At 40.9% G+C, this 27413-nt stretch overlaps 2 protein-coding genes across 3 annotated transcripts; both read left to right on the top strand.

Moving 5' to 3' along the window:
* Positions 1-985: 985 nt before the first annotated feature.
* Or4b13b (olfactory receptor family 4 subfamily B member 13B) lies at positions 986-1903 on the top strand. Its single transcript, NM_001000576.1, has one exon. The coding sequence runs from the start codon at positions 986-988 to the stop codon at positions 1901-1903; it is 918 nt and encodes a 305-aa protein (NP_001000576.1).
* Positions 1904-19578: 17675 nt separating this feature from the next.
* Positions 19579-21039, top strand: Or4b1 (olfactory receptor family 4 subfamily B member 1). Of its 2 annotated transcripts, XM_087653556.1 has the most exons (2): positions 19579-19656; positions 19997-21039. In XM_087653556.1, exon 2 carries the CDS (start codon positions 20038-20040, stop codon positions 20962-20964), a length of 927 nt encoding a protein of 308 aa, XP_087509682.1. In that variant the 5' UTR covers positions 19579-19656; positions 19997-20037; the 3' UTR covers positions 20965-21039.
* The last annotated feature ends 6374 nt before the right edge of the window (positions 21040-27413 follow it).

Here is a 27413-nt window from a genome sequence, read left to right as displayed (position 1 = left end):
TGGTTGTAGAATAGCATGGAAAATTTAGTTCAATCCTCTCAGAGATGTGACCATCTGTTAGAAGACAGAGAGTATTCTGCCTTGAGTAAAATGAGGATTGGCACAGCTGAGGACAGGAAACAGCATGGAAGACATTGGGAAAGTTCAGAAGGGACAGAAAAATATTTCTCTATATAGTGTAGTTTTATTTCCTGGTGAGTTCATGATTTTGGAAGTTTGATCTCTAGTTGGTGACTGAATCATGATGGCTTATTCTGTTTATGCATTAGTAGGCTTGAAGATGGGCATTGCTGTAAAGAGAGATTTTCCCCTTATGCTTGTTCTTTGTCTTCATATGATGTCTCTGCCATGCCCCAACACAGAGGGAAGGCAACTCCCCCTTGATTCTGAGCTTGTTTTGGCCTTTTCAGCTTGCAGAACTATGAACTAATAAATGTGTATTCTTTATGAATGAGCAAGTCATATACTTCATATGATACATTCATATGCTTCAGGTATAATCATTCTCTGAGGAAGAGAAGGACTCAAATAATTGGACCAGAATGACATCAAAAGACATATTCAAGAGGAAGACCTATTTAATACAAATATGTGATCTATATAGTCATCTATCATCTACCTACCTACAATATATCTTGAACTTTTATACTCATAATGCCTTGTGGTGATCAGAAAGATACCAGGGCTGAAGGTTAGAAAAAGACTTATTCTGAGTTACATTTTCTGTGCGACTATGGATAAATAAACACATCTCTGGTTTTCTATTTTCTGTTAATAATTATATGAAATTAATATGTAGTAAATTAAACCATAGACTACTAGCATTTAATGCTGTGTGAGAATATGCTGGCTGATCAGTAAGTATTTAGCAAACAGCCTGAGTTTTTGAGAATGCATTTAGTGAAATTAACTCATGTGTGCTGCAATCTTGTGATCTTTTTCAGCCTTCCTACTATGTGATGTCCAACACACTTGAGCTGACTCCATGGCCAATGAAAATAATGTAACTGAGCTAATTTTCACTGGCCTTTTCCAGGACCCAGAGGTACAGAAGGTGTGCTTTGGGCTGTTCCTTCCTGTGTATGTGGCCACATTGCTGGGCAACAGTCTTATTATTGTGGCAGTCAGCGCGAGTAAGACTTTACATTCTCCCATGTACTTCTTCCTCAGCTCCTTGTCTCTGGTGGAGATCTTCTACTCCTCTACGATTGCCCCTAAGTTCATCACCGACTTACTTGCTAAGATAAAAACCATCTCTCTGAAGGGCTGCCTCACTCAGATATTTTTCTTTCATTTTTTTGGGGTTGTTGAAGTCATTTTGCTAGTGGTGATGGCCTATGACCGCTACGTGGCCATCTGCAAACCTCTTCATTACATGTACATCATGAGTCGTCTAGTGTGCCAAAGGCTGGTGGCTGGTTCCTGGCTGGGGGGCCTCATTCACTCCATAATCCAGATCCTCATCACCATCCCATTGCCCTTCTGCGGTCCCAATGTGATTGACCACTACTTCTGCGACCTGCAGCCATTATTCAAGCTTGCCTGCACTGACACCTTTCTGGAGGGGGTTATTGTGATGGCCAACAGTGGTCTAATCTCTATAATCTCTCTCTTCATCTTGGTGTCCTCCTATGCCATCATTTTAGTCAGCTTGAGGAACCATTCTGCAGAGGGGAGGCGCAAGGCCCTGGCCACCTGTGCCTCTCACATCACGGTGGTCTTCTTGTACTTTGGGCCTGGTGCGTTTATTTATATGAGACCTTCCTCCACCTTCACTGAAGACAAGCTTGTGTCTGTGTTCTACACGGTCATCACCCCCATGCTGAACCCCATTGTCTATACACTACGGAATACAGAAATGAAAAATGCTATAAGAATGTTCTGGAACCAAAAAGAGAATTGAGGGACCACAACAAAATTAAAAATATGTCTTGGTTTTTGAAATGGGTTCTGTTTTTAGTAGAATTTTCTTTTTTCTTTTCTTTTTAAAAAAACCCCTCAAATTGTAGTAAAATTATCTGTATGGTACAATGTCCTAGAAATCTTCCACTCTGATCTGCTTTTCCTTAACTGTTTAGTTCTGGAACTCATCTACTAACATGGAGCCAGGCCATTGAATTTCAGAGCTTTGTTTTTATAATTTTATCTAATATTTCATCCCTTGAAACTACATGCTATGTTTATGTTTACTTATAACAGCTCATGTTTCCAAGAGCTGTAATCTAACCCAGGGAGTAGAATGTAGTTAATATGGATGATTGTGAGATATTTGATTTGATGTAATTTTTCCTATTTACCCTGTGGAGCAGTCACACAGCACAGAGTTGTCCAACCTCCATGTTTTATTCTTTAGAAACTCCTTTGCAGTGTCATCGTTATTTTTTAGGACCACTATGAAGTAAAATAAGGGTTACTGGAACATGTGAGCTATGACACCAGGCTGTGAGTCTGATACACAGTGTGACTGAGAGTTGGGTGGCATACACAAGAAAAGCACTGGCAAAGTGGGCATTCATGTCCCTTGTAGGGCAGAGTGGGACAACCTGGGAACTAGAACTTACAAATCTTATTTCTGGAACTTGGCATTTAATATCTTCAGGGTGGTAGGGTAGCCTGGATAACTGAATCTGTGAAATCTGAAAGAATATTTGTGTTATAATATATATTTTTACATGTTAATGGAAACAAATATTTTTTAGTGCATCACTTCTTTTAAAACTTAGAACACTGTTTTTACAATTTGATTACTCATGAGCCATACACCTATAAAAGTATCTAATGCTGTCCTTTATGCTCACGGAAGTCCTGGTGATTTTATGTCACTCTGTGGCCATTTGTCAGTATATGCAGATACTCTCATGGTGGCAGGAGTTAGTGGAGACTTAGGGAGAAGCCACAAAGCCCCCAAGTGCCACACCAAACAGCCTGTTACAGCTTCAAGAACAGTCCACTTATCTTGTTCATGCTTTTATAAGAACTTAGTGAACACTAATTTTTCTGTTTATTTTTTTCTTCTTTTGAGATTTTAAGTTTTTGGAAAACAAACAAACAAAAACAAAACCATTAAAGATTGTAAATCTTAAGACAATGAAGAATTGTACAAATCATTATAGTGCTAGAGTGGAAAAAGTCTGCTTTATTTTGAGCTTTCTATATCATAGTTAAAGAAAAATCTAAAAGAGCCTTTGATGGTGACAGAGAATAGCTTTGTAAAATTTCAGAATTTCAAACTGTTATTTTGATATTATTTTTCCCTCCTCCCTTCTACTACATCTGTATCAACCCTCCCATCCTCTCTGCCTGAGCCTACTCCCTGTTTTATCCATTATTCTCTTCATAATACCCATATTTTGCTATTCCTTTTTCAAGATTTCCCTCCATTTATCTTAGTAAATGGCTTCAGCAAACACAAGACCTTGTTATGCCTGTACCTATGACTCTCTTCAGTCACTAGCATCATTGTTGTTTGTGTATAATATTTTAAGGCAAAGTTGTATTTTTGCAGAACATGTTTGGATCCATGATATCCAATAACATCACTGGCTTGACCAAAATGTGCAAGTATAAAGTACTTTTTCTAGGACAAAATCTGCTTCTTGGTTAATTCCCTCCTTCCTTTTCCACTCCACATCTTTATTTATTTATGGCTATAGAATGGCATTTCAATAATGTATCCAATGTGATTATTAGGTCATAGTAATTGGTATATATATAACACTTCTCATATTCATGATTTCATATGCTTTCTACATTCAACTTGTTCTCTAATACTGATTATAAAATATTTATCAATCATTCTTACAGTACTTTTATAGTTTTATAGTTTTATGGAAGACTGTATTTCCTGTTACTCACCTGATTCTATTAACTGAATAGAGAGCATTTTGACAATTACTTTGTAGGCAAATAATTACTTCTTTTCCTTCTTTCCTTCTTTTCCCCTTCCTCCCATTTTCTTTTATTCTCCTTTCTTTCCTTCTTATCCTTTCTTTCTTCTCCATTCCTAAAGATAGTAACCTGTGTTTAGAGAAGGAACCAAGTAATGGAATTCTCATGGGATATTTGGACAAGAGAATATTACTCTGCTTTTCTCTTCTTTTTTTTTTTTATTAACTTGAGTATTTCTTATATACATTTCGAGTGTTATTCCCTTTCCCGGTTTCCGGGCAAACATCCCCCTCCCCCTCCCCTTCCTTATGGGTGTTCCCCTCCCAACCCTCCCCCCATTGCCGCCCTCCCCCCCACAGTCTAGTTCACTGGGGGTTCAGTCTTAGCAGGACCCAGGGCTTCCCCTTCCACTGGTGCTCTTACTAGGATATTCATTGCTACCTATGGGGTCAGAGTCCAGGGTCAGTCCATGTATAGTATTTAGGTAGTGGCTTAGTCCCTGGAAGCTCTGGTTGCTTGACATTGTTGTACTTTTGGGGTCTCGAGCCCCTTCAAGCTCTTCCAGTTCTTTCTCTGATTCCTTCAATGGGGGTCCTATTCTCAGTTCAGTGGTTTGCTGCTGGCATTCGCCTCTGTATTTGCTGTATTCTGGCTGTGTCTCTCAGGAGCGATCTACATCCTGCTTTTCTCTTCTAATGTAGACAACTAGATCCTTCTTTTCTGATTGATTATGCTGATTGTCATCTTCTATATTGGGTCACCTAATCTTGATCATCAAAAAAGTTTGTGAATCAGTTTTACTTCTTGTGACATAATGGTTCAAAAAACAGACTTTGTGCCCTCTTACCATATATAACATTCATATTAGAAAATGTAAAATGGTCTTCTGGTTGCTGCCCTCATAGAGAGCTAAAACTGAGCCCTGAGCAGAGACTTGAGCCTGAGACCAGAGGTAAGACCAACTTTTCTGCTCCAAATGACCTCCCTGGTGGTTCACAGGACACACAAAGGCAAATTCCTCTGGGACAAGACACTTCCAGTTTCTAGCTGGGGCATGAACCTTGCTGATCCTGGCCCACAGCTCCCTGCTCCCAAACCCTGTGGCAGAGAGAGCTCATTACCCAGACAGATGGGCACTCTTGAGACTGCAGGGCAGGAGTGACCACCAGTACTGCCTATCCTTGCCCACATCCCTGGCTCAAGAGGAAAGTGTATAGGGCCTCTGGGAACAGGAAGATAGGGGCACTCAAGCTGCAGGAGCCCTGCGGTCCAGACTGCGCTCAGAATTCCAGGAAAGACAATTAAACAGGTGAAGGAATTAAAAATGGAAGTAGAAGCAATAAAGAAAGCACAAAGGGAGACAACCCTGGATATAGAAAACCAAAGGAAGAGACAAGGAACGTAGATACAAGCATCACCAAGAGAATACAAGAGATAGAAGAGAGACTCTCAGGAGCAGAAGATTCCACAGAAATCATCAACACAACTGTCAAAGATAATGTAAAATGGAAAAAGCTACTGGTCCAAAACATACAGGAAATCCGGGACTCAATGAGAAGATCAAACCTAAGGATAATAGGTATAGAAGAGAGTGAAGACTTTCAGCTCAAAGGATCAGTAAATATCTTCAACAAAATCATAGAAGAAAACTTCCCTAACCTAAAGAAAGAGATGCCCATAAACATACAAGAAGCCTACAGAACTCCAAATAGATTGGACCAGAAAAGAAACTCCTCCTGTCACACAATAGTCAAAACACCAAATGCACAATACAAAGAAAGAATATTAAAAGCAGTAGGGGAAAAGGTCAAGTAACATATAAAGGCAGACCTATCAGAATTACACCAGACTTTTCTCCAGAGATATGAAAGCCAGAAGATCCTGGACAGATATCATACAGACCCTAAGAGAACACAAATGTCAGCCCAGGTTACTGTACCCAGCAAAACTCTAAATTAACATAGATGGAGAAACCAAGATATTTCATGACAAAACCAAATTTACACAATATCTTTTTTAATTTTTAATTTTGTTTTCTTTATTAATTTGAGTATTTCTTATTTACATTTTGATTGTTATTCCCCTTCCCGGTTTCTGGGCCACCTTCCTCTTAATCCTCCCCCTCCCCTTCTATATGGGCTTCCCCTACCCATCATTCCCCCATTATCACCCTCCCCCCAACAATCACGTTCACAGGGGGTTCAGTCTTGGCAGGACCAAGGACTTCCCCTTCCACTGGTGCTCTTACTAGGCTATTCATTGCTACCTGTGAGGTTGGAGCCCAGGGTCAGTCCATGTGTAGTCTTTGGGTAATGGCTTAGTCCCTGGAAGCTCTGGTTGGTTGGCATTGTTGTTCATATGGGGTCTCGAGCCCCTTCAAGCTCTTCCAGTCCTTTCTCTGATTCCTTCAACGGGGGTCCTGTTCTCAGTTCAGTGGTTTGCTGCTGGCATTCGCCTCTGTATTTGCTGTATTCTGGCTGTGTCTCTCAGGAGAGATCTACATCTGGTTCCTGTTGGCCTGCACTTCTTTGCTTCATCCATCTTGAAGGTCTAGCTCTCCCTCCCATGGGATTTGGGTGTAGGGAGCTGTTTGACTGAGTCCCTTCAGATCTGAGCCGAATCTGGACCTCAGCATGCCTGCAGCTTGAGTGCCCATATCTTCCTATTCCCAGAGGCCCTATACAGTTTCTTCTTTGGCCAGGGATGTGGGCAAGGGTGGGAAGTACTGGTGGTCTCTCTGGCCCTGCAGTCTCAGGAGTGCCCTCCTGTCTGGGTGATGAGCTCTTGCTCCCACACGGTTTGGGAGCAGGGAGCTCTGGGCCAGGTGAGGGTTTTGTTTTTGCAGTGGAAACTATGGATAGAATTTCATCAGTGACTCCTGAGATATTGGGAACATGTGTGTGTGTGTGTGTGTGTGTGTGTGTGTGTGTGTGTGTGTGCACACGCGCGTGCGCGTGTTTGTGTATCTTTAATTAACAGAAATGTGAGCAATCTACTAGTATTTGAGAGGTCCAAGTTGTTGATTTAATCAAAGTATTAAAACCCAGACCCAGAAAGACAAACATGTCATGTACTCACTTATAAGTGGATATTAGTGGTTAAGTAAATGATAATCATATTATGATCCAAAGACCCAGAGAGGAGAAGTAACAAGGACGACTCTAAGTGATATACATGGATGTCCCTGGGACGGGGAAATACAATAGATTTTTTAGGTGGATTAAGGGTTGGGGGCAATGGGAGCAAGAGGGATCAGGTGGTTGGGCAGAAATGGAGATGTAGAATATGGGAAGAGAAGACTGGAACTGAAAAGTATCTGAGGGGCAGTGTGGAAGTGGTGTTCAGTAGAAATTCCTTAGAATCTATGAAGGTAACACTAGTAACTTCCAACCTAGTCACCAAACCTTTGACCTATAATCTGTCCTACCTGCAAGACATGTAGGGGCCAATAGAGGTATAGAACTTGTGGAAACAACAATCTAATATGAAGTCCATGCCAGGAGTGGAAGCCCATGCCTGACACTCTCTGATGACCAGGAACTGGAGGCAATGACTACTGCCCACTGCAGAAAGATTTTATGACCTGGTTTGAAAGCAGCTCGTCTGTCAGTACAAGTATAAACACAAACATCATAAACAGAAACAAACATTTAGAAAGTAGTTTGATAATATGGTCATTTAGAACTAACAGAAACAACAATTATAATAATTTCTACCCTAGGATCTATGACCTTCCCAGATATAGGCTTTTGATCAGTCATGAATACCCTCCTGTGAAGAGGCCTGAAATCCATCCAGAGACCAGGTGGTTATTCTATAACTGTTGTTCACTACTGTTCCAGTGGGCATGTAGTTCCTGGTGTGTCAGTACTATAGCATGTATGTCCAGTACTGAGAAAGATCACTGATGCCTTTTCTCATCAGCATCCTGCACAGTACCTTTTTGGCACTATGAAAAGCTGAGCAGCAGGAAGGAAGTTTCCCAGTTGGCTTTAGATTACTTTTTCTATGTCTGGAAGCCAAAATGTATGACATTTTATGCAATCAGCTCTCATCACGTGGTTATGTCCACTAGCATTTCTTGTTATTTTTATTTTTTTCTTTTCTTCCTATTGAAGGGCTGAATTGCATGTCTAGAATAACTTTTTTTTTCATATTCTCTCTACCTCTGTTATACCCCCAAATGGGAAATTACGGATGCTGCATCCTTAAGTTTTTTAGGTGGATTTATTTTTTTCTCAGTGTAGTATCCAGTACCTAAACAGTACTTGGAACATCACAGAATTCAGTATCATATTTGATAAGTGATGGATGAATGAATGGATCAACAAACGGCATCTCTTTCAGAAGAAATTCCTGCTATATTCCATGATTGCACCACTGCTGTCACAGGGAAAAAGCCACAAAGAGTCTATGTGTTTTTATACACAAACAGTACACACAAATACATGAAGGAGACTTTTGAGGAGTACAGCAATGATAGCCAAGGTGAACTCTTATTAAAGCAAGAAATGTAGGCAACGAGGAATAGGGAGGGGGCATGGGATGGCATAACTGAAGGTGAACAGTGAATTCAGTGCTGATCAGTCCAGTGTCCAATAGTCGTCTCTTCTTTCCTTACTCATGTGGGATTAATTTTCAGTTGGCAAGTTAGGTCAAGCTCTCCCTGCTTCCAACACTTCATGTTCTTTCTCTCTACTGTGTACAAAATAATATGAAAGGGATAGCAAAATAATTGGAATAGATTTTGATAGTTTCTTCAAGCTATACTTTATTTTGCAAGCTTTACTGTAGGGAAAAGAAATTCCATGGGGAAGTTGGTCCCTTGGTTATAACATGAGGGTTGATTTACTATGAACACTTCTTGTATGTGAGCCTTCAGTTCCAGTGCTTGGATTTTGTGTGGTGGGTAGTTCTTTATCAAACAGGATCTCAGAATCTTTGTGTTTACTATTCTTAAGGGTTTTATTTCTTGAAAATTACAAATCCAAATACAAAAGTCCTGAATTTCTCTCTCTCTCTCTCTGTCATTTATATTAGACTTTATCAGTCTGTTTTTGTTTTAAAAGCTGCCAGGGAACTTTTGATATTTTCTAGGTGACAAAGCTAACTCCTTAACTACAGTAACAATAGTCATTCCTGTCACCAATGATAGCCTAGTATGGTAATATTATTCCATAGATCTTGCTCACTCTAGGATCAGCATTTTCAGGCAGTCCAGTTATTCCCTGAGCTTGGTTTTCCTAAGTCTGAACAAATCTTGAGTAGTGATGTATTCCAGCAAGGTACCTAACATTATGCTAACTTGGAGGGACATTGAGTGTATTTGAATTCATGCTGTCCAATTTTTTTTTGTTTCAAGGAAGCATAAGAGTCCAGCAACTGCTCATGTATAAAGGTAGGGGGTATGACTAGATGCAAGATATAGAATTTATCAGCTGGTGTAAGGTGTTAGGTTAGTCAGAGATTTTCCTAGTGCCATGAGAATTTATTTTTGAGATAAGGTGGTTGGGAAAGAGTGGAGAACTAAGATCATAACTTTTCTTATGGTATAAAATTCATAGCACATAATTTAATGATGCCAAAATTATTTTATGGTTATGAATCCTTTAAAGTGCTATTTGGGGATTACCAGATTGGAGCCTATGATTGGTAGAGGTTCTATTACTTTACTCCAAGTCAGTAACATTAGTACATCAAGTGTCTCATAGTTTTTGTTCCACATGAGCTGCATTTTATTATTCGTTCTTATATAAAGCAAAGCAGGAGGTATTTCTTTACTACCTAAGTGGCAGAGAATTAAAATGGGTGAGTGGGGGTAGAAAGAGAAAAGGAGTAGCAGAGAAGGAGGAGAGAGAGAGAGGAACAGGGACAGTGAAAGGGACACACACACACACACACACACACACACACACACACACACACAGAGAGAGAGAGAGAGAGAGAGAGAGAGAGAGAGAGAGATATTTTCAGAGACAATGGTTGTTTCTATTGGAATTTGGGATGAAGCCTGAAAACTAGTAAATTTATCTTAACTTCTATAATATTAAGATTAAGTTGTGTTTACACTCAAAGAAGAGTTATGTCTTTATTTAGATAAATATACTTAAAATTTCTAACAATGGTCATACTTATTCCTTCTTTGAACTCTTCTCTTATGCCTTCTTTATGGATGCTGTTAATGAATGACTGATTCATTTAATCTATATTTGGCCTTTTTGGGTCACATAACATGTTCTTGTTCAAGAAAGTAGGAGAGTATGTCTCCTATTTGGGTAGATAAATAATAATAACATAGCTTTGATATATATTTTGATTACCATATTTTTTCTCTTATAAAATAGTATCAGTTCAAACATCTATGTTTTTAGGAAATTTAGTATTGTTGCCTCATGTAACACTGAAGTAATTAGAATAGAGGCACTTGAGAGAGCAAAAAGCATTGCCTAGTTAGTGATAAAGAGGCTAAGGGGGCTGGGGATTTAGCTCAGTGGTAGAGCGCTTACCTAGGAAGCGCAAGGCCCTGGGTTCGGTCCCCAGCTCCGGAAAAAAAAAAGGGGGTTGGGGATTTAGCTCAGTGGTAGAGCGCTTGCCTAGGAAGCGCAAGGCCCTGGGTTCGGTCCCCAGCTCCGGAAAAAAAAAAAAGAGGCTAAGGAAGATGGTGGCTTATATTTGTTCCAATTAGCATTTTTATAGTCTATTCAAGAGTTAGAAAAACATATACACATGGGGTTGGCAGCATTGAATGTATTTGATCAAACAGAGTGTCACATTGACAGAAGTTCATGAAGTATATTATCTGAAATATTCATTTAGCAGGAGGAGAGGGTAAGGGGCTGTTTATGTCTAATTTATTTCAAGTTCATCCTGTCTCCTCTGGAAGTGTTTTATTACTGCATCAGGGAAAAAAAAATCTCTCTTGATCATCTCTCTCAAGTCATGTACTTGCAAATGGTGCTTCTTTTTTTTTTTTTTATTTTTTATTTTTTTTTATTAACTTGAGTATTTCTTATATACATTTCGAGTGTTATTCCCTTTCCCGGTTTCCGGGCAAACATCCCCCTCCCCCCTCCCCTTCCTTATGGGTGTTCCCCTCCCAACCCTCCCACCATTGCCGCCCTCCCCCCATAGACTAGTTCACTGGGGGTTCAGTCTTAGCAGGACCCAGGGCTTCCCCTTCCACTGGTGCTCTTACTAGGATATTCATTGCTACCTATGGGGTCAGAGTCCAGGGTCAGTCCATGTATAGTCTTTAGGTAGTGGCTTAGTCCCTGGAAGCTCTGGTTGCTTGGCATTGTTGTACTTTTGGGGTCTCGAGCCCCTTCAAGCTCTTCCAGTTCTTTCTCTGATTCCTTCAATAGGGGACCTATTCTCAGTTCAGTGGTTTGCTGCTGGCATTCGCCTCTGTATTTGCTGTATTCTGGCTGTGTCTCTCAGGAGCGATCTACATCCGGCTCCTGTCGGTCTGCACTTCTTTGCTTCATCCATCTAGTCCAATTGGGTGGCTGTATATGTATGGGCCAAATGTGGGACAGGCTCTGAATGGGTGTTCCTTCAGTCTCTGTTTTAATCTTTGCCTCTCCCTTCCCTGCCAAGGGTATTCTTTTTCCTCATTTAAAGAAGGAGTGAAGCATTCACATTTTGATCATCCGTCTTGAGTTTCGTTTGTTCTAGGGATCTAGGGTAATTCAAGCATTTGGGCTAATAGCCACTTATCAATGAGTGCATACCATGTATGTCTTTCTGTGATTGGGTTAGTTCACTCAGGATGATATTTTCCAGTTCCAACCATTTGCCTACGAATTTCATAAACTCGTTGTTTTTGATAGCTGAGTAGTATTCCATTGTGTAGATGTACCACATTTTCTGTATCCATTCCTCTGTTGAAGGGCATCTGGGTTCTTTCCATTTTCTGGCTATTATAAATAAGGCTGCGATGAACATAGTGGAGCACGTGTCTCTTTTATATGTTGAGGCATCTTTTGGGTATATGCCCAAGAGAGGTATAGCTGGATCCTCAGGCAGTTCAATGTCCAATTTTCTGAGGAACCTCCAGACTGATTTCCAGAATGGTTTTACCAGTCTGCAATCCCACCAACAATGGAGGAGTGTTCCTCTTTCTCCACAACCTCGCCAGCATCTGCTGTCACCTGAGTTTTTGATCTTAGCCATTCTCACTGGTGTGAGGTGAAATCTCAGGGTTGTTTTGATTTGCATTTCCCTTATGACTAAAGATGTTGAACATTTCTTTAGGTGTTTCTCAGCCATTCGGCATTCCTCAGCTGTGAATTCTTTGTTTAGCTCTGAACCCCATTTTTTAATAGGGTTATTTGTTTCCCTGTGGTCTAACTTCTTGAGTTCTTTGTATATTTTGGATATAAGGCCTCTATCTGTTGTAGGGTTGGTAAAGATCTTTTCCCAATCTGTTGGTTGCCGTTTTGTCCTAACCACAGTGTCCTTTGCCTTACAGAAGCTTTGCAGTTTTATGAGATCCCATTTGTCAATTCTTGATCTTAGAGCATAAGCCATTGGTGTTTTGTTCAGGAAATTTTTTCCAGTGCCCATGTGTTCCAGATGCTTCCCTAGTTTTTCTTCTATTAGTTTGAGTGTGTCTGGTTTGATGTGGAGGTCCTTGATCCACTTCGACTTAAGCTTTGTACAGGGTGATAAGCCTGGATCGATCTGCATTCTTCTACATGTTGCCCTCCAGTTGAACCAGCACCATTTGCTGAAAATGCTATCTTTTTTCCATTGGATGGTTTTGGCTCCTTTGTCAAAAATCAAGTGACCATAGGTGTGTGGGTTCATTTCTGGGTCTTCAATTCTATTCCATTGGTCTATCTGTCTGTCTCTGTACCAATACCATGCAGTTTTTATCACTATTGCTCTGTAATACTGCTTGAGTTCAGGGATAGTGATTCCCCCTGAAGTCCTTTTATTGTTGAGGATAGCTTTAGCTATCCTGGGTTTTTTGTTATTCCAGATGAATTTGCAAATTGTTCTGTCTAACTCTTTGAAGAATTGGATTGGTATTTTGATGGGGATTGCATTGAATCTGTAGATTGCTTTTGGTAAAATGGCCATTTTTACTATATTAATCCTGCCAATCCATGAGCATGGGAGATCTTTCCATCTTCTGAGGTCTTCTTCAATTTCTTTCTTCAGTGTCTTGAAGTTCTTATTGTACAGATCTTTTACTTGCTTGGTTAAAGTCACACCGAGGTACTTTATATTATTTGGGTCTATTATGAAGGGTGTCGTTTCCCTAATTTCTTTCTCGGCTTGTTTCTCTTTTGTATAGAGGAAGGCAACTGATTTATTTGAGTTAATTTTATACCCAGCCACTTTGCTGAAGTTGTTTATCAGCTTTAGTAGTTCTCTGGTGGAACTTTTGGGATCACTTAAATATACTATCATATCATCTGCAAATAGTGATATTTTGACCTCTTCTTTTCCGATTTGTATCCCTTTGATCTCCTTTTGTTGTCTGATTGCTCTGGCTAGAACTTCAAGAACTATATTGAATAAGTAGGGAGAGAGTGGGCAGCCTTGTCTAGTCCCTGATTTTAGTGGGATTGCTTCAAGTTTCTCTCCATTTAGTTTAATGTTAGCAACTGGTTTGCTGTATATGGCTTTTACTATGTTTAGGTATGGGCCTTGAATTCCTATTCTTTCCAGGACTTTTATCATGAAGGGGTGTTGAATTTTGTCAAATGCTTTCTCAGCATCTAATGAAATGATCATGTGGTTCTGTTCTTTCAGTTTGTTTATATAATGGATCACGTTGATGGTTTTCCGTATATTAAACCATCCCTGCATGCCTGGGATGAAGCCTACTTGATCATGGTGGATGATTGTTTTGATGTGCTCTTGAATTCGGTTTGCCAGAATTTTATTGAGTATTTTTGCGTCGATATTCATAAGGGAAATTGGTCTGAAGTTCTCTTTCTTTGTTGTGTCTTTGTGTGGTTTAGGTATAAGAGTAATTGTGGCTTCGTAGAAGGAATTCGGTAGGGCTCCATCTGTTTCAATTTTGTGGAATAGTTTGGATAATATTGGTATGAGGTCTTCTATGAAGGTTTGATAGAATTCTGCACTAAACCCATCTGGACCTGGGCTCTTTTTGGTTGGGAGACCTTTAATGACTGCTTCTATTTCCTTAGGAGTTATGGGGTTGTTTAACTGGTTTATCTGTTCCTGATTTAACTTTGATACCTGGTATCTGTCTAGGAAATTGTCCATTTCCTGAAGATTTTCAAATTTTGTTGAATATAGGTTTTTATAGTAAGATCTGATGATTTTTTGAATTTCCTCTGAATCTGTAGTTATGTCTCCCTTTTCATTTCTGATTTTGTTAATTTGGACGCACTCTCTGTGTCCTCTCGTTAGTCTGGCTAAGGGTTTATCTATCTTGTTGATTTTCTCAAAGAACCAACTTTTGGTCCTGTTGATTCTTTCTATGGTCCTTTTTGTTTCTACTTGGTTGATTTCAGCTCTGAGTTTGATTATTTCCTGCCTTCTACTCCTCCTGGGTGTATTTGCTTCTTTTTGTTCTAGAGCTTTTAGGTGTGCTGTCAAGCTGCTGACATATGCTCTTTCCTGTTTCTTTCTGCAGGCACTCAGCGCTATGAGTTTTCCTCTTAGCACAGCTTTCATTGTGTCCCATAAGTTTGAGTATGTTGTATCTTCATTTTCATTAAATTCTAAAAAGTTTTTAATTTCTTTCTTTATTTCTTCCTTGACCAGGTTATCATTGAGTAGAGCATTGTTCAATTTCCACGTATATGTGGGCGTTCTTCCCTTATTGTTATTGAAGACCAGTTTTAGGCCGTGGTGGTCCGATAGCACGCATGGGATTATTTCTATCTTTCTGTACCTGTTGAGGCCCGTTTTTTGACCAATTATATGGTCAATTTTGGAGAAAGTACCATGAGGAGCTGAGAAGAAGGTATATCCTTTTGCTTTAGGATAGAATGTTCTATAAATATCCGTTAAGTCCATTTGGCTCATGACTTCTCTTAGTCTGTCGACATCACTGTTTAATTTCTGTTTCCATGATCTGTCCATTGATGAGAGTGGGGTGTTGAAATCTCCCACTATTATTGTGTGAGGTGCAATGTGTGTTTTGAGCTTTAGTAAGGTTTCTTTTACGTATGTAGGTGCCCTTGTATTTGGGGCATAGATATTTAGGATTGAGAGTTCATCTTGGTGGATTTTTCCTTTGATGAATATGAAGTGTCCTTCCTTATCTTTTTTGATGACTTTTAGTTGGAAATTGATTTTATTTGATATTAGAATGGCTACTCCAGCTTGCTTCTTCTGACCATTTGCTTGGAAAGTTGTTTTCCAGCCTTTCACTCTGAGGTAGTGTCTGTCTTTGTCTCTGAGGTGTGTTTCCTGTAGGCAGCAGAATGCAGGGTCCTCGTTGCGTATCCAGTTTGTTAATCTATGTCTTTTTATTGGGGAGTTGAGGCCATTGATATTGAGAGATATTAAGGAATAGTGATTATTGTTTCCCTTTATATTCATATTTGGATGTGAGGTTATGTTTGTGTGCTTTCATTCTCTTTGTTTTGTTGCCAAGACGATTAGTTTCTTGCTTCTTCTAGGGTATAGCTTGCCTCCTTATGTTGGGCTTTACCATTTATTATCCTTTGTAGTGCTGGATTTGTAGAAAGATATTGTGTAAATTTGGTTTTGTCATGGAATATCTTGGTTTCTCCATCAATGTTAATTGAGAGTTTTGCTGGATACAGTAACCTGGGCTGGCATTTGTGTTCTCTTAGGGTCTGTATGACATCAGTCCAGGATCTTCTGGCCTTCATAGTTTCTGGCGAGAAGTCTGGTGTGATTCTGATAGGTCTCCCTTTATATGTTACTTGACCTTTTTCCCTTACTGCTTTTAATATTCTTTCTTTATTTTGTGCGTTTGGTGTTTTGACAATTATGTGACGGGAGGTGTTTCTTTTCTGGTCCAATCTATTTGGAGTTCTGTAGGCTTCTTGTATGCCTATGGGTATCTCTTTTTTTAGGTTAGGGAAGTTTTCTTCTATGATTTTGTTGAAGATATTTACTGGTCCTTTGAGCTGGGAGTCTTCACTCTCTTCTATACCTATTATCCTTAGGTTTGATCTTCTCATTGAGTCCTGGATTTCCTGTATGTTTTGGACCAGTAGCTTTTTCCGCTTTACATTATCTTTGACAGTTGAGTCAATGATTTCTATGGAATCTTCTGCTCCTGAGATTCTCTCTTCCATCTCTTGTATTCTGTTGGTGAAGCTTGTATCTACAGCTCCTTGTCTCTTCTTTTGGTTTTCTATATCCAGGGTTGTTTCCATGTGTTCTTTCTTGATTGCTTCTATTTCCATTTTTAATTCCTTCATCTGTTTGATTGTGTTTTCCTGGAATTCTTTCAGGGATTTTTGCCATTCCTCTCTGTAGGCCTCTACTTGTTTATTAATGATTTCCTGTGTTTCCCTAAGTGTGTTCATGTCTTTCTTGAAGTCCTCCAGCATCATGATCAAATATGATTTTGAAACTAGATCTTGCTTTTCTGGTGTGTTTGGATATTCCACGTTTGTTTTGGTGGGAGAATTGGGCTCCGATGATGGCATGCAGTCTTGGTTTCTGTTGCTTGGGTTCCTGCGCTTGCCTCTCGCCATCAGATTATCTCTAGTGTTACTTTGTTCTGCTATTTCTGACAGTGGCTAGACTGACCTATAAGCCTGTGTGTCAGGAGTGCTGTAGACCTGTTTTCCTCTCTTTCAGTCAGTTATGGGGACAGTGTGTTCTGCTTTCCGGCGTGTAGTTTTTCCTCTCTACAGGTCTTCAGCTGTTCCTGTGGGCCTGTGTCTTGAGTTCACCAGGCAGCTTTCTTGCAGCAGAAAATTTGGTCTTACCTGTGGTCCCGAGGCTCAGGTTCGCTCGTGGGGTGCTGCCCAGGGGCTCTCTGCAGCGGCAGCAACCAGGAAGACCTGTGCCGCCCCTTCCGGGAGCTTCAGTGCACCAGGGTTCCAGATGGTCTTTGGCTTTTTCCTCTGGCGTCCGAGATGTGTGTGCAGGGAGCAGTCTCTTCTGGTTTCCCAGGCTTGTCTGCCTCTCTGAAGGTTTAGCTCTCCCTCCCACGGGATTTGGGTGCAGAGAACTGTTTATCCGGTCTGTTTCTTTCAGGTTCCGGCGGTGTCTCAGGCGCAGAAGTCCTGCCGCTCCTGGGCCCTCCCCCACGGGAGCCCAGAGGCCTTATACAGTTTCCTCTTGGGCCAGGGATGTGGGCAGGGGTGAGCAGTGTTGGTGGTCTCTTCCGCTCTGCAGCCTCAGGAGTGCCCACCTGACCAGGCGGTTGGGTCTCTCTCTCACCGGGTCTGGGAGCAGAGAGCTGCTGCGGGCCGGGATCCGCGGGTGTGGGACCTCCGGTAAACACAGACCGTGCCTCCTAGAGAAATTCTGCTTCCGTGTCCCAAGCTCACCAGGCAGCTTTCTTGCAGCAGAAAATTTGGTCTTACCTGTGGTCCCGAGGCTCAGGTTCGCTCGTGGGGTGCTGCCCAGGGGCTCTCTGCAGCGGCAGCAACCAGGGAGACCTGTGCCGCCCCTTCCGGGAGCTTCAGTGCACCAGGGTTCCAGATGGTCTTTGGCTTTTTCCTCTGGCTTCCGAGATGTGTGTGCAGGGAGCAGTCTCTTCTGGTTTCCCAGGCTTGTCTGCCTCTCTGAAGGTTTAGCTCTCCCTCCCACGGGATTTGGGTGCAGAGAACTGTTTATCCGGTCTGTTTCTTTCAGGTTCCGGCGGTGTCTCAGGCGCAGAAGTCCTGCCGCTCCTGGGCCCTCCCCCACGGGAGCCCAGAGGCCTTATACAGTTTCCTCTTGGGCCAGGGATGTGGGCAGGGGTGAGCAGTGTTGGTGGTCTCTTCCGCTCTGCAGCCTCAGGAGTGCCCACCTGACCAGGCGGTTGGGTCTCTCTCTCACCGGGTCTGGGAGCAGAGAGCTGCTGCGGGCCGGGATCCGCGGGTGTGGGGCAAATGGTGCTTCTTATTATAAAAAGATCTGATTTGTTGTGTTTTGTGGTTTACAATATTTAAATACTGTGACTTTGACTGACTTTAAGATACCAAGATGATGCTTTTGAATATGAAGTTTAGGAAAATTGCATTAAAAGCCGTTCCAAATGGCCCCCCATACACAGCACCCAATACTCGTGTGTAGTGTTAGATTTTCCTCCCAACACAGTGATTGAATTCTGATTGAATTACATACATTTGATGGCAGTTTGTTCTCTAGAGTGGTTGTACTGGTTTCACCTTTATAGTGGAAAATGAGACCAACCATAACTTTTTTTTTATTTTTAAAGATACTCTTGTTTATTTGGTATGCAAAATTTGTATCTAACCATTCCATCAGCTTTTTTTTTTATTAACTTGAGTATTTCTTTTTTTTTTTTATTAACTTGAGTATTTCTTATATACATTTCGAGTGTTATTCCCTTTCCCGGTTTCCGGGCAAACATCCCCCTCCCCCCTCCCCTTCCTTATGGGTGTTCCCCTCCCAACCCTCCTCCCATTGCCACCCTCCCCCCACAGTCTAGTTCACTGGGGGTTCAGTCTTAGCAGGACCCAGGGCTTCCCCTTCCACTGGTGCTCTTACTAGGATATTCATTGCTACCTATGAGGTCAGAGTCCAGGGTCAGTCCATGTATAGTCTTTAGGTAGTGGCTTAGTCCCTGGAAGCTCTGGTTGCTTGGCATTGTTGTACATATGGGGTCTCGAGCCCCTTCAAGCTCTTCCAGTTCTTTCTCTGATTCCTTCAACGGGGGTCCTATTCTCAGTTCAGTGGTTTGCTGCTGGCATTCGCCTCTGTATTTGCTGTATTCTGGCTGTGTCTCTCAGGAGCGATCTACATCCGGCTCCTGTCGGTCTGCACTTCTTTGCTTCATCCATCTTGTCTAATTGGGTGGCTGTGTATGTATGGGCCACATGTGGGGCAGGCTCTGAATGGGTGTTCCTTCAGTCTCTGTTTTAATCTTTGCCTCTCTCTTCCCTGCCAAAGGTATTCTTGTTCCCCTTTTAAAGGAGTGAAGCATTCACATTTTGATCATCCGTCTTGAGTTTCATTTGTTCTAGGGATCTAGGGTAATTCAAGCATTTGGGCTAATAGCCACTTATCAATGAGTGCATACCATGTATGTCTTTCTGTGATTGGGTTAGCTCACTCAGGATGATGTTTTCCAGTTCCGACCATTTGCCTATGAATTTCATAAAGTTGTTGTTTTTGATAGCTGAGTAATATTCCATTGTGTAGATGTACCACATTTTCTGTATCCATTCCTCTGTTGAAGGGCATCTGGGTTCTTTCCAGCTTCTGGCTATTATAAATAAGGCTGCGATGAACATAGTGGAGCATGTGTCTTTTTTATATGTTGGGGCATCTTTTGGGTATATGCCCAAGAGAGGTATAGCTGGATCCTCAGGCAGTTCAATGTCCAATTTTCTGAGGATCCTCCAGACTGATTTCCAGAATGCCAACCATAACTTTTACATTAGCATTTGGTATCTCTCTTCTGCATATTACCTTTCCAAGGAAAAATCCTTGTTTGATTTTAAGTGAGCATTTCTTTTTATAATTTATTGTTACTATGGTAATTATAAATTATTGGTGAGACATACACTTATCTGTATTAATATGTTGATACAATAGAAAATGGATACTCTTTGAGACATAGAAAAGAAATTAAGAATAGAAGTGAAGAAGTATGCCAAAGGAATTCTCCAAGAAGCAGAGGTATGAAAATGCGGTAATGATAGTATAGATACATGTTTATAACTTGAATGGCTGCCCAAATTCAAAATATATCTTCAAAATAATCATCAACCTGATGAGAGCTAGACTGGTGCTGAACCCAGAATTGACCTCTGTCTGTGGGGTTATGGGCAAGTAATCATTTATATGGATTTCTACTTTCTAATGATAAAACTAAGTAAACTGAAATATCATGAAATGTTAGAGTACTATGTTGAATTCTGAATTATTGCCTGTTGGCTAAAGGAATGATCAATAAGTGGGTTGTTTTCTCTGACATCCTGTAAATGATGTAAAATGGTTCTCCAATGTTTTATTTTAGGAAGTTCACTGCCTGATGTCCACTACTCCCCAACTGAACCCATGGCAAGGGCAAATAATGTGACTGAATTGATCATCACTGGCCTTTTCCAGGATCCAAATGTGCAGAAAGTGTGCTTTGTGCTGTTCCTTCCTGTGTACATGGCCACCGTGTTGGGCAACGGCCTCATCGTTGCAATGGTCAGTGTCAGTAAGAGTCTGCATTCTCCCATGTATATCTTCCTCAGCTCATTGTCCCTAGTGGAGATCTTCTACTCTTCTACTGTTGTCCCTAAGTTCATCACCGATTTACTTGCTAAGGTTAAAACCATCTCTCTGAACGGCTGTCTGGCACAGATATTCTTCTTCCATTTCTTGGGGGTGGCTGAGATATTTTTGCTTGTGGTGATGGCCTATGACCGCTATGTGGCCATCTGCAAACCTCTTCATTACATGAACATCATGAGTCGTCAAGTATGCCACACGCTGGTGGCTGTTTCTTGGCTGGGGGGCTTCTTACATTCTATAATTCAGGTTCTTATCACTATTCAGCTGCCCTTCTGTGGTCCCAATGTGATTGACCACTACTTCTGTGACCTCCAGCCATTATTCAAGCTGGCTTGTACTGACACATTTGTGGAAAGTGTCATTGTAATGGCCAATAGTGGCTTAATTGCTCTGTGTTCCTTCCTTGTCTTGGTATCCTCCTATGTCATCATTCTGATCAATTTGAGGAACCATTCTGCAGATGGGAGACATAAGGCTCTCTCCACCTGTGCCTCTCACATCACGGTGGTCATCTTGTTCTTTGGACCTGCCATCTTCCTCTACATGAGACCTTCCTCTACTTTCACTGAAGACAAACTTGTAGCTGTGTTTTACACAGTCATTACCCCCATGCTGAACCCTATTATCTACACCCTGAGAAATGCAGAGGTGAAAAATGCTGTGAGGAAGTTGTGGGGCAAAAAGAACATAGGGATAAAGTAAAGGAGAGCTAATGGATAAAAATGATTTAAAAAATATAGCCTATTGTTGAAATGGATCTGTTTTCTGTGAAACATTAAAAAAACAGTAACCAAAAATATAAAGACATCAGATTACTACCTTTGCATTTGTCTTAGTATCTCAAAACTACATGGTGTCCTAGCATTGTATGCAAGCACAACATTGAGCCTCCTCTGAGATCTTATGAAACTTGATAATCTTTTTTTGAAAAAGAGTCTTTTGACTGGAAGAGCTTGAAGGGGCTCGAGACCCCATATGAACAACAATGCCAACCAACCAGAGCTTCCAGGGACTAAGCCACTACGCAAAGACTATACATGGAGTGACCCTGGGCTCCAACCTCATAGGTAGCAATGAATAGCCCAGTAAGGGCACCAGTGGAAGGGGAAGCCCTTGGTCCTGCCAAGACTGAACCCCCAGTGAACTAGATTGTTGGGGGGAGGACGGTAATGGGGGGGAGGATGGGTAGGGGAACACCCATATAGAAGGGGAATGGTAGGGTTTAGGGGGATGTTGGCCCAGAAACTGGGGAAGGGAATAACAATCGAAATGTAAATAAGAAATACTCAAGTTAATAAAGAAAAAAAAAAGAAAAAGAGTCTTTTATTTGTCTGGTACATGATGATTATGTTAATCTGGCTGGCTAGTGAGCCATAGGTACTTCCCTGACCCTGTCCAACCCAGATCTTATAAGCACTCCACTATCTACTTGTGTTCCTGTTGTTGAACTCAGATCCTCATACTTATAATTAAGTACTTTACTGAAATATCTCCTCAGCCCATATGTAAAACATTAAGAGAAGAGCATGAATCAGAGGAAAGGTAACTCTATAATGTTACCATCACTGCCACCACCATCATCATTAGAGCTGGGCATTAATTTTGTGTGATGACTGCACCAGAGTCTGCTGGTCTTTCTGTCCTGTTGAGCTTCTTAGACTACTCTCCTTTCTAGCAGATTTGAAGTGCTATTTGAAAGTTTGAGGCTTTTGTGGGGGCGGGGGGAGGATGTCCTTGAAGTAATAAGTAATATATATATACACATCTATATCTATCTATCTATCTATCTATCTATCTATCTGTCTATATCTATATCTGTAAATGCCTCTTTGTTACATATTATGCTAAATTCTTTTAATATTTCTTAGTGCACATCTAAAATTTTTGGCTCAGAACTGAACACCGAGAAGGCACACCGTGCTCTCTTGTTACATTGCTTACATTATACATGTTAGCCTGTAGGAAGTTGACTGAGATAGAGTTCTTCATTGCCCTACAGGTTAGGTTTCTTTAGTTAGAGCTACACATAGGACTTCATCAGTGAGTCGTGAGTGGCTGGGGACTGCACAGGTCTGTTCATAAAGTCTGTTCTAGTAGAACTATCAACATTTTCAGAAGTCATTGTACCTACTGAGGGTTGTGGGTCTACTGAGAGCTCATTATTCTCTTTGTTCCATGCTCACTGGGAGAAAACCATAGAGATTAAAGCAAAATCTTTTCCCATTGTTTTTAAATTATTTCTTTTATTTTTGAGATTATAATATAATTACTTTGTTTTCACTTTCATCCTCTCCCCCATGCACTCCTATACATGCCTTCCGATATCCAACAAATTCATGGACCACTTTTCATTATTTGTTGTCATAGTCATATATACACATACATATTCTTTTTTTACTTCAAAATACCAAATTTAATGCCATGTTCACATTCCTTATACAACTTCCAAGAATATTTTAGCAGAGCAATTAATGTTCCTAAAATGTTTTTGCCAATATGAACTTCTGCATCTAGAGGAAATGTACTGTAGTTCTTTATCTCGATAAGAAACTAAACAAAGATTTATTATAATGAAGGCATTAGATAAATACCTATGTATACACAATTTTAATTCATTTTTATAATTTTATTAAAATCAAAACATGAGAAATCAGAATAAAACTTATGTATTGGCTGATTATCTAGTGTTCATAGATTAGAAGCTTGATATTATTAATATCTCAATTAACTGCAAATGCTATGAAGATTAATTATAATTACAAGCATGTCCCAGGAAAATTCTGGTTTTATTTTTGTTATTCACTGTACATGATGGCAACTTTCATAAAGATATTTTCTTTCAATCCTACCACATGAAAATCTCTCTCATGTTTTTCCTTTTCTCATTTCTTTTCTTCTTATAATTTTTCTCCAAGAAATCTTTTGAGTTTTTCTTTCTTTCTTCCTTTTTTTCATCTTTATTAACTTGGGTATTTCTTATTTACATTTCGATTGTTATTCCCTTTCCCTTTTTCCGGGCCAACATCCCCCTGACCCCTACCACTCCCCTTCTCTATGGGTGTTCCATTCCCTATCCTCTCCCCGTTACCGCCCTCCCCCCAACAATCATGTTCACTGGGGGTTCAGTCTTGGCAGAACCAAGGGATTCCCCTTCCACTGGTGCTCTTACTAGGATATTCATTGCTACCTATGCAGTTGGAGCCCAGGGTCAGTCCATGTATTGTCTTTGCGTAGTGGCTTAGTCACTGGAAGCTTTGGTAGGTTGGCATTGTTGTTCATATGGGGTCTCAAGTCCCTTCAAGCTCTTTTAGTCCTTTCTCTGAATGTTCAATGGGGGTCCCATTCTCAGTTCAATGGTTTGCTGCTGGCATTCGCCTATGTATTTGCTGTATTCTGGCTGTGTCTCTCAGGAGAGATCTACATCCGGTTCCTGTCGGCCTGCACTTCTTTGCTTCATCCATCTTATCGAGTTTGGTGGCTGTATATGTATGGGCCACATGTGGGGCAGGCTCTGAATGGGTGTTCCTTCTGCCTCTGTTCTAAACTTTGCCTCCCTATTCCCTTCCAAGCATATTCTTGTTCCCCTTTTAAAGAAGGAGTGAAGCATTTGCATTTTGGTCATCCTTGAGTTTCATGTGTTCTGTGCATCTAGGGTAATACAAGCATTTGGGCTAATAGCCACTTATCAGTGAGTGCATACCATGTGTGTTTTTCTGTCATTGGGTTAGCTCACTCAGGATGATATTTTCCAGTTCCATCCATTTGCCTATGAATTTCATAAAGTCATTGTTTTTGATAGCTGAGTAATATTCCATTGTGTAGATGTACCACATTTTCTGTATCCATTCCTCTGTTGAAGGGCATCTGGGTTCTTGCCAGCTTCTGGCTATTATAAATGAGGCTGCGATGAACATAGTGGAGCAACACATACATATTCTTAAGCACAACCTACCCAGTTTATACAGCATTACTTCCATGTATGTTTTCAGGGCTGACCATTTGCTAAAGAATTAAAATCCTTGTGAAAAAGCTTAATTGAAGAAATAATGTCAGTCTAAATATATCATCTCAGCATTGATCTGTTACATTAAACTATAAATAACGTGCAATTTCTTTGCAAGGAAAACTGCCGAATGCAGGAACCTTCTCTGTGCACAAAGTTTTATGTTCTTTTCCTATTGAGTGTTTGGATCCTTATGTTTTGGCCAAATAGTAACAGAAAAAAGAGACAATTAATCATCTAGAATTGTGAAGTACTGAGATAGAAACTCCAGCACTGACTGGAGGCAATCTAATGTGGTTAAATTATAATTAACTTAATGTTATATTTGACCTATATTAATGGCCACCGAGATAGGTAACAGGAATCTAAAGGCCTTTTTGTTTACTTCTGCTTCAAACCTGTGACTACCTCTTAGGGTCGGGGTGGGACATCTCCTTTTTAAGGACCCTAGAGATTTCATTGAAGAGCCTTTAATCTCAGGCTCTTCATTTATCAGTTCTTCTTCTTCTTTCTTCTTCTTCTTCTTCTTCTTCTTCTTCTTCTTCTTCTTCTTCTTCTTCTTCTTCTTCTTCTTCTTCTTCTTCTTCTTCTTCTTCTTCTTCTTCTTCTTCTTCTTCTCCTTCTCCTTCTCCTTCTCCTTCTCCTTCTCCTTCTCCTTCTCCTTCCTTCTTCTTCTCCCTTCTTCTTCTTCTTCTTCTTCTTCTTCTTCTTCTTCTTCTTCTTCTTCTTCTTCTTCTTCTTCTTCTTCTTCTTCTTCTTCTTCTTCTATTAACTTGAGTATTTCTTATTTACATTTCGAGTGTTATTCCCTTTCCCGGTTTCTGGGCCAACATCCTCCTAATCCCTCCTCCTCCCCTTCTTTATGGGTGTTCCCCTCCCCATCCTCCCCCCATTGCCGCCCTCCCCCCAACAATCTAGTTCACTGGGGGTTCAGTCTTAGCAGGACCCAGGGCTTCCCCTTCCACTGGTGCTCTTACTAGGATTTTCATTGCTACCTATGAGGTCAGAGTCCAGGGTCAGTCCATGTATAGTCTTTAGGTAGTGGCTTAGTCCCTGGAAGCTCTTGTTGCTTGGCATTGTTTTTCGTATGGGGTCTTGAGCCCCTTCAAGCTCTTCCAGTTCTTTCTCTCATTTATCAGTTCTTCTAACTCAGGTTTACCCATTTACTGTTTACCACTGCATGGTGGTACCATCGCAGCCCCTGACAGAGATGCCAGTGTGATCACTGATCTATGTCTCATTACTACATGACTATTACAGATGAGGGTATGCAAATGATGTAGCCTGCAATAAGACACATGTTAATGGCTCAAACTGCTAGCTCTCCCCAGACCTCTTGCTTGAATCTTAATTCATATGCCCAACTTTAGCTATTGTGAGTAGTGCAGAATAAAGATTGATGTATGAGCATCTTTGTGATATAGCGAATTGGAGTCTTTTAGTAAATAGCCACAAATGGTATGTCTGGATCTATTTTTATTTTTTTTAAATTGAAAATAATTTTTTTCACACAGTATATTCTGATCAGTGTTTCCTTTATCTCATCCAAGATTCTTCTCAGTATCTCATGACCATTCCACCCATCGAACTGTACACCTTCTTTCTTCCCCTCTTTAGAAAGTGAGTAGGCAAATAAAACAAATGAACCATAAGAAAGGAGAAAAGCATGAGAAACAGACATGCAGAGACCCACAAACAAAACAGAAACCAATAAAAAGCACAAAACCAAAAACATGCAAACGATGCGCCAACAAGGTAGAAAATGTTCAAATAAAGCACAATGGGACAAAAATATTTCCAAAATAATATTGAGTTTTGTCATTTTATTATATATACAGGTGGACATGATGTTCTGCCCTTTCAATGTGGTTTGTGTACCCAGTGAGAGTCAATTGAAAAAAATTTTTCCTTTGTAAGCTGTTGTCAGCTGGAGATAGCATCTTTCTTGGAATGGGACCTTGCATCTATTTTCCTCTCTTAATCACAGAACCCTATCTGCTTTAGCCCCGTTCAATCCTTGTGCTGCTACAGATGTTTCCTTGGTGTCCTGCTACCCTTCTGGCTCTTACAGTCTTTCCACCTCCTTCTCTGCTTAGTTCCCTGAGTTCTGAGGGGGACAGGTTTGGTGAAGACATCCATTCAGGACTGACTGTTCGAGGGTCACTGCACATTATTCAGCTGTGGACCTCAGTATTTGTTCCTGTCTATTGCAGGAGAAAGCATTTCTGATGGTGGCTGAGCAAGATACCGATTTATGGGTTGTCGTGCCCACCTCGTCTGGCAAGGAAGATGCAACACCATCGGATTCTTGTCAAGAGCCTTTATTGCAGGACACCTTCATTGCTGATACGGGGACCTCGAGCGGCAAAAGCGCTCGCCTTATATACACAACAGTATGCTAATAATCCTTCAGGGATTGGCGGGGCATGGGTCACCCCACTATCACCCCACTGTCATCCCACTATCACCCCACTACTTGTCCTCCAGGGATTGGCAGAGAATGAATCACCTCACTAGCATGGTACCGCCCCTCATTAGCATATTACTGGCCAACTGACACCAGGTGCAAAGCCTGCGCATGCGCAGTACCGTTGTTCACCACAGGAGGGCGCCCTACAATGGGTATAGTAGAATTCCATTAGGCGTCATTTTGCAGCTACATTCTTTTAGAAGAATAATAGTATTTGATTTTCTCCTAGGCCCATGGCCTATCTAGTCTTAGGTTCTTAGTCAATAAAGCAATGTCAGAAATGGGTCACATCTCACGGAGTGGACCTTAAATCTAATTAAATGGTGGTTGGTTACTCTTACAACAGTTGTGCCATTATTGTACCAAGCATAAGATGCAGGCAGGTCATCACCACTGAAGACTAAAGGGATTGAGGTGGATTTTTGTTTACCTTTCTCCTCTGGTAGTATAAAGAATACTTTTAGTACTGTGAATAGTAGTCAGTGGGGATGAAGGATCTGGTCAGGTATCAGATTGATACTTTTCTGTGTTCAATGAGGTAGGTAAAGGTTGTCTTCAGCAATAGGATCTTACCATCATTGCAGAGAGCAACCAATAGCTGTGACAATAGCCTGAACTGTCTAGGAGTATTCATGGGATCCCTTTGGCTAACAATTAGATGTAGCCCATTCTCAGCAA

The sequence above is a fragment of the Rattus norvegicus genome, chromosome 3 (genome assembly GCF_021556685.1).
Source record: "Rattus norvegicus strain SHRSP/BbbUtx chromosome 3, alternate assembly SHRSP_T2T, whole genome shotgun sequence".
NCBI classification, from domain to species: Eukaryota; Metazoa; Chordata; class Mammalia; order Rodentia; family Muridae; genus Rattus; species Rattus norvegicus.
The sequence above is the reverse complement of the archived record's forward strand: the minus strand, read 5'-3'. Positions and strand labels throughout refer to the sequence as shown.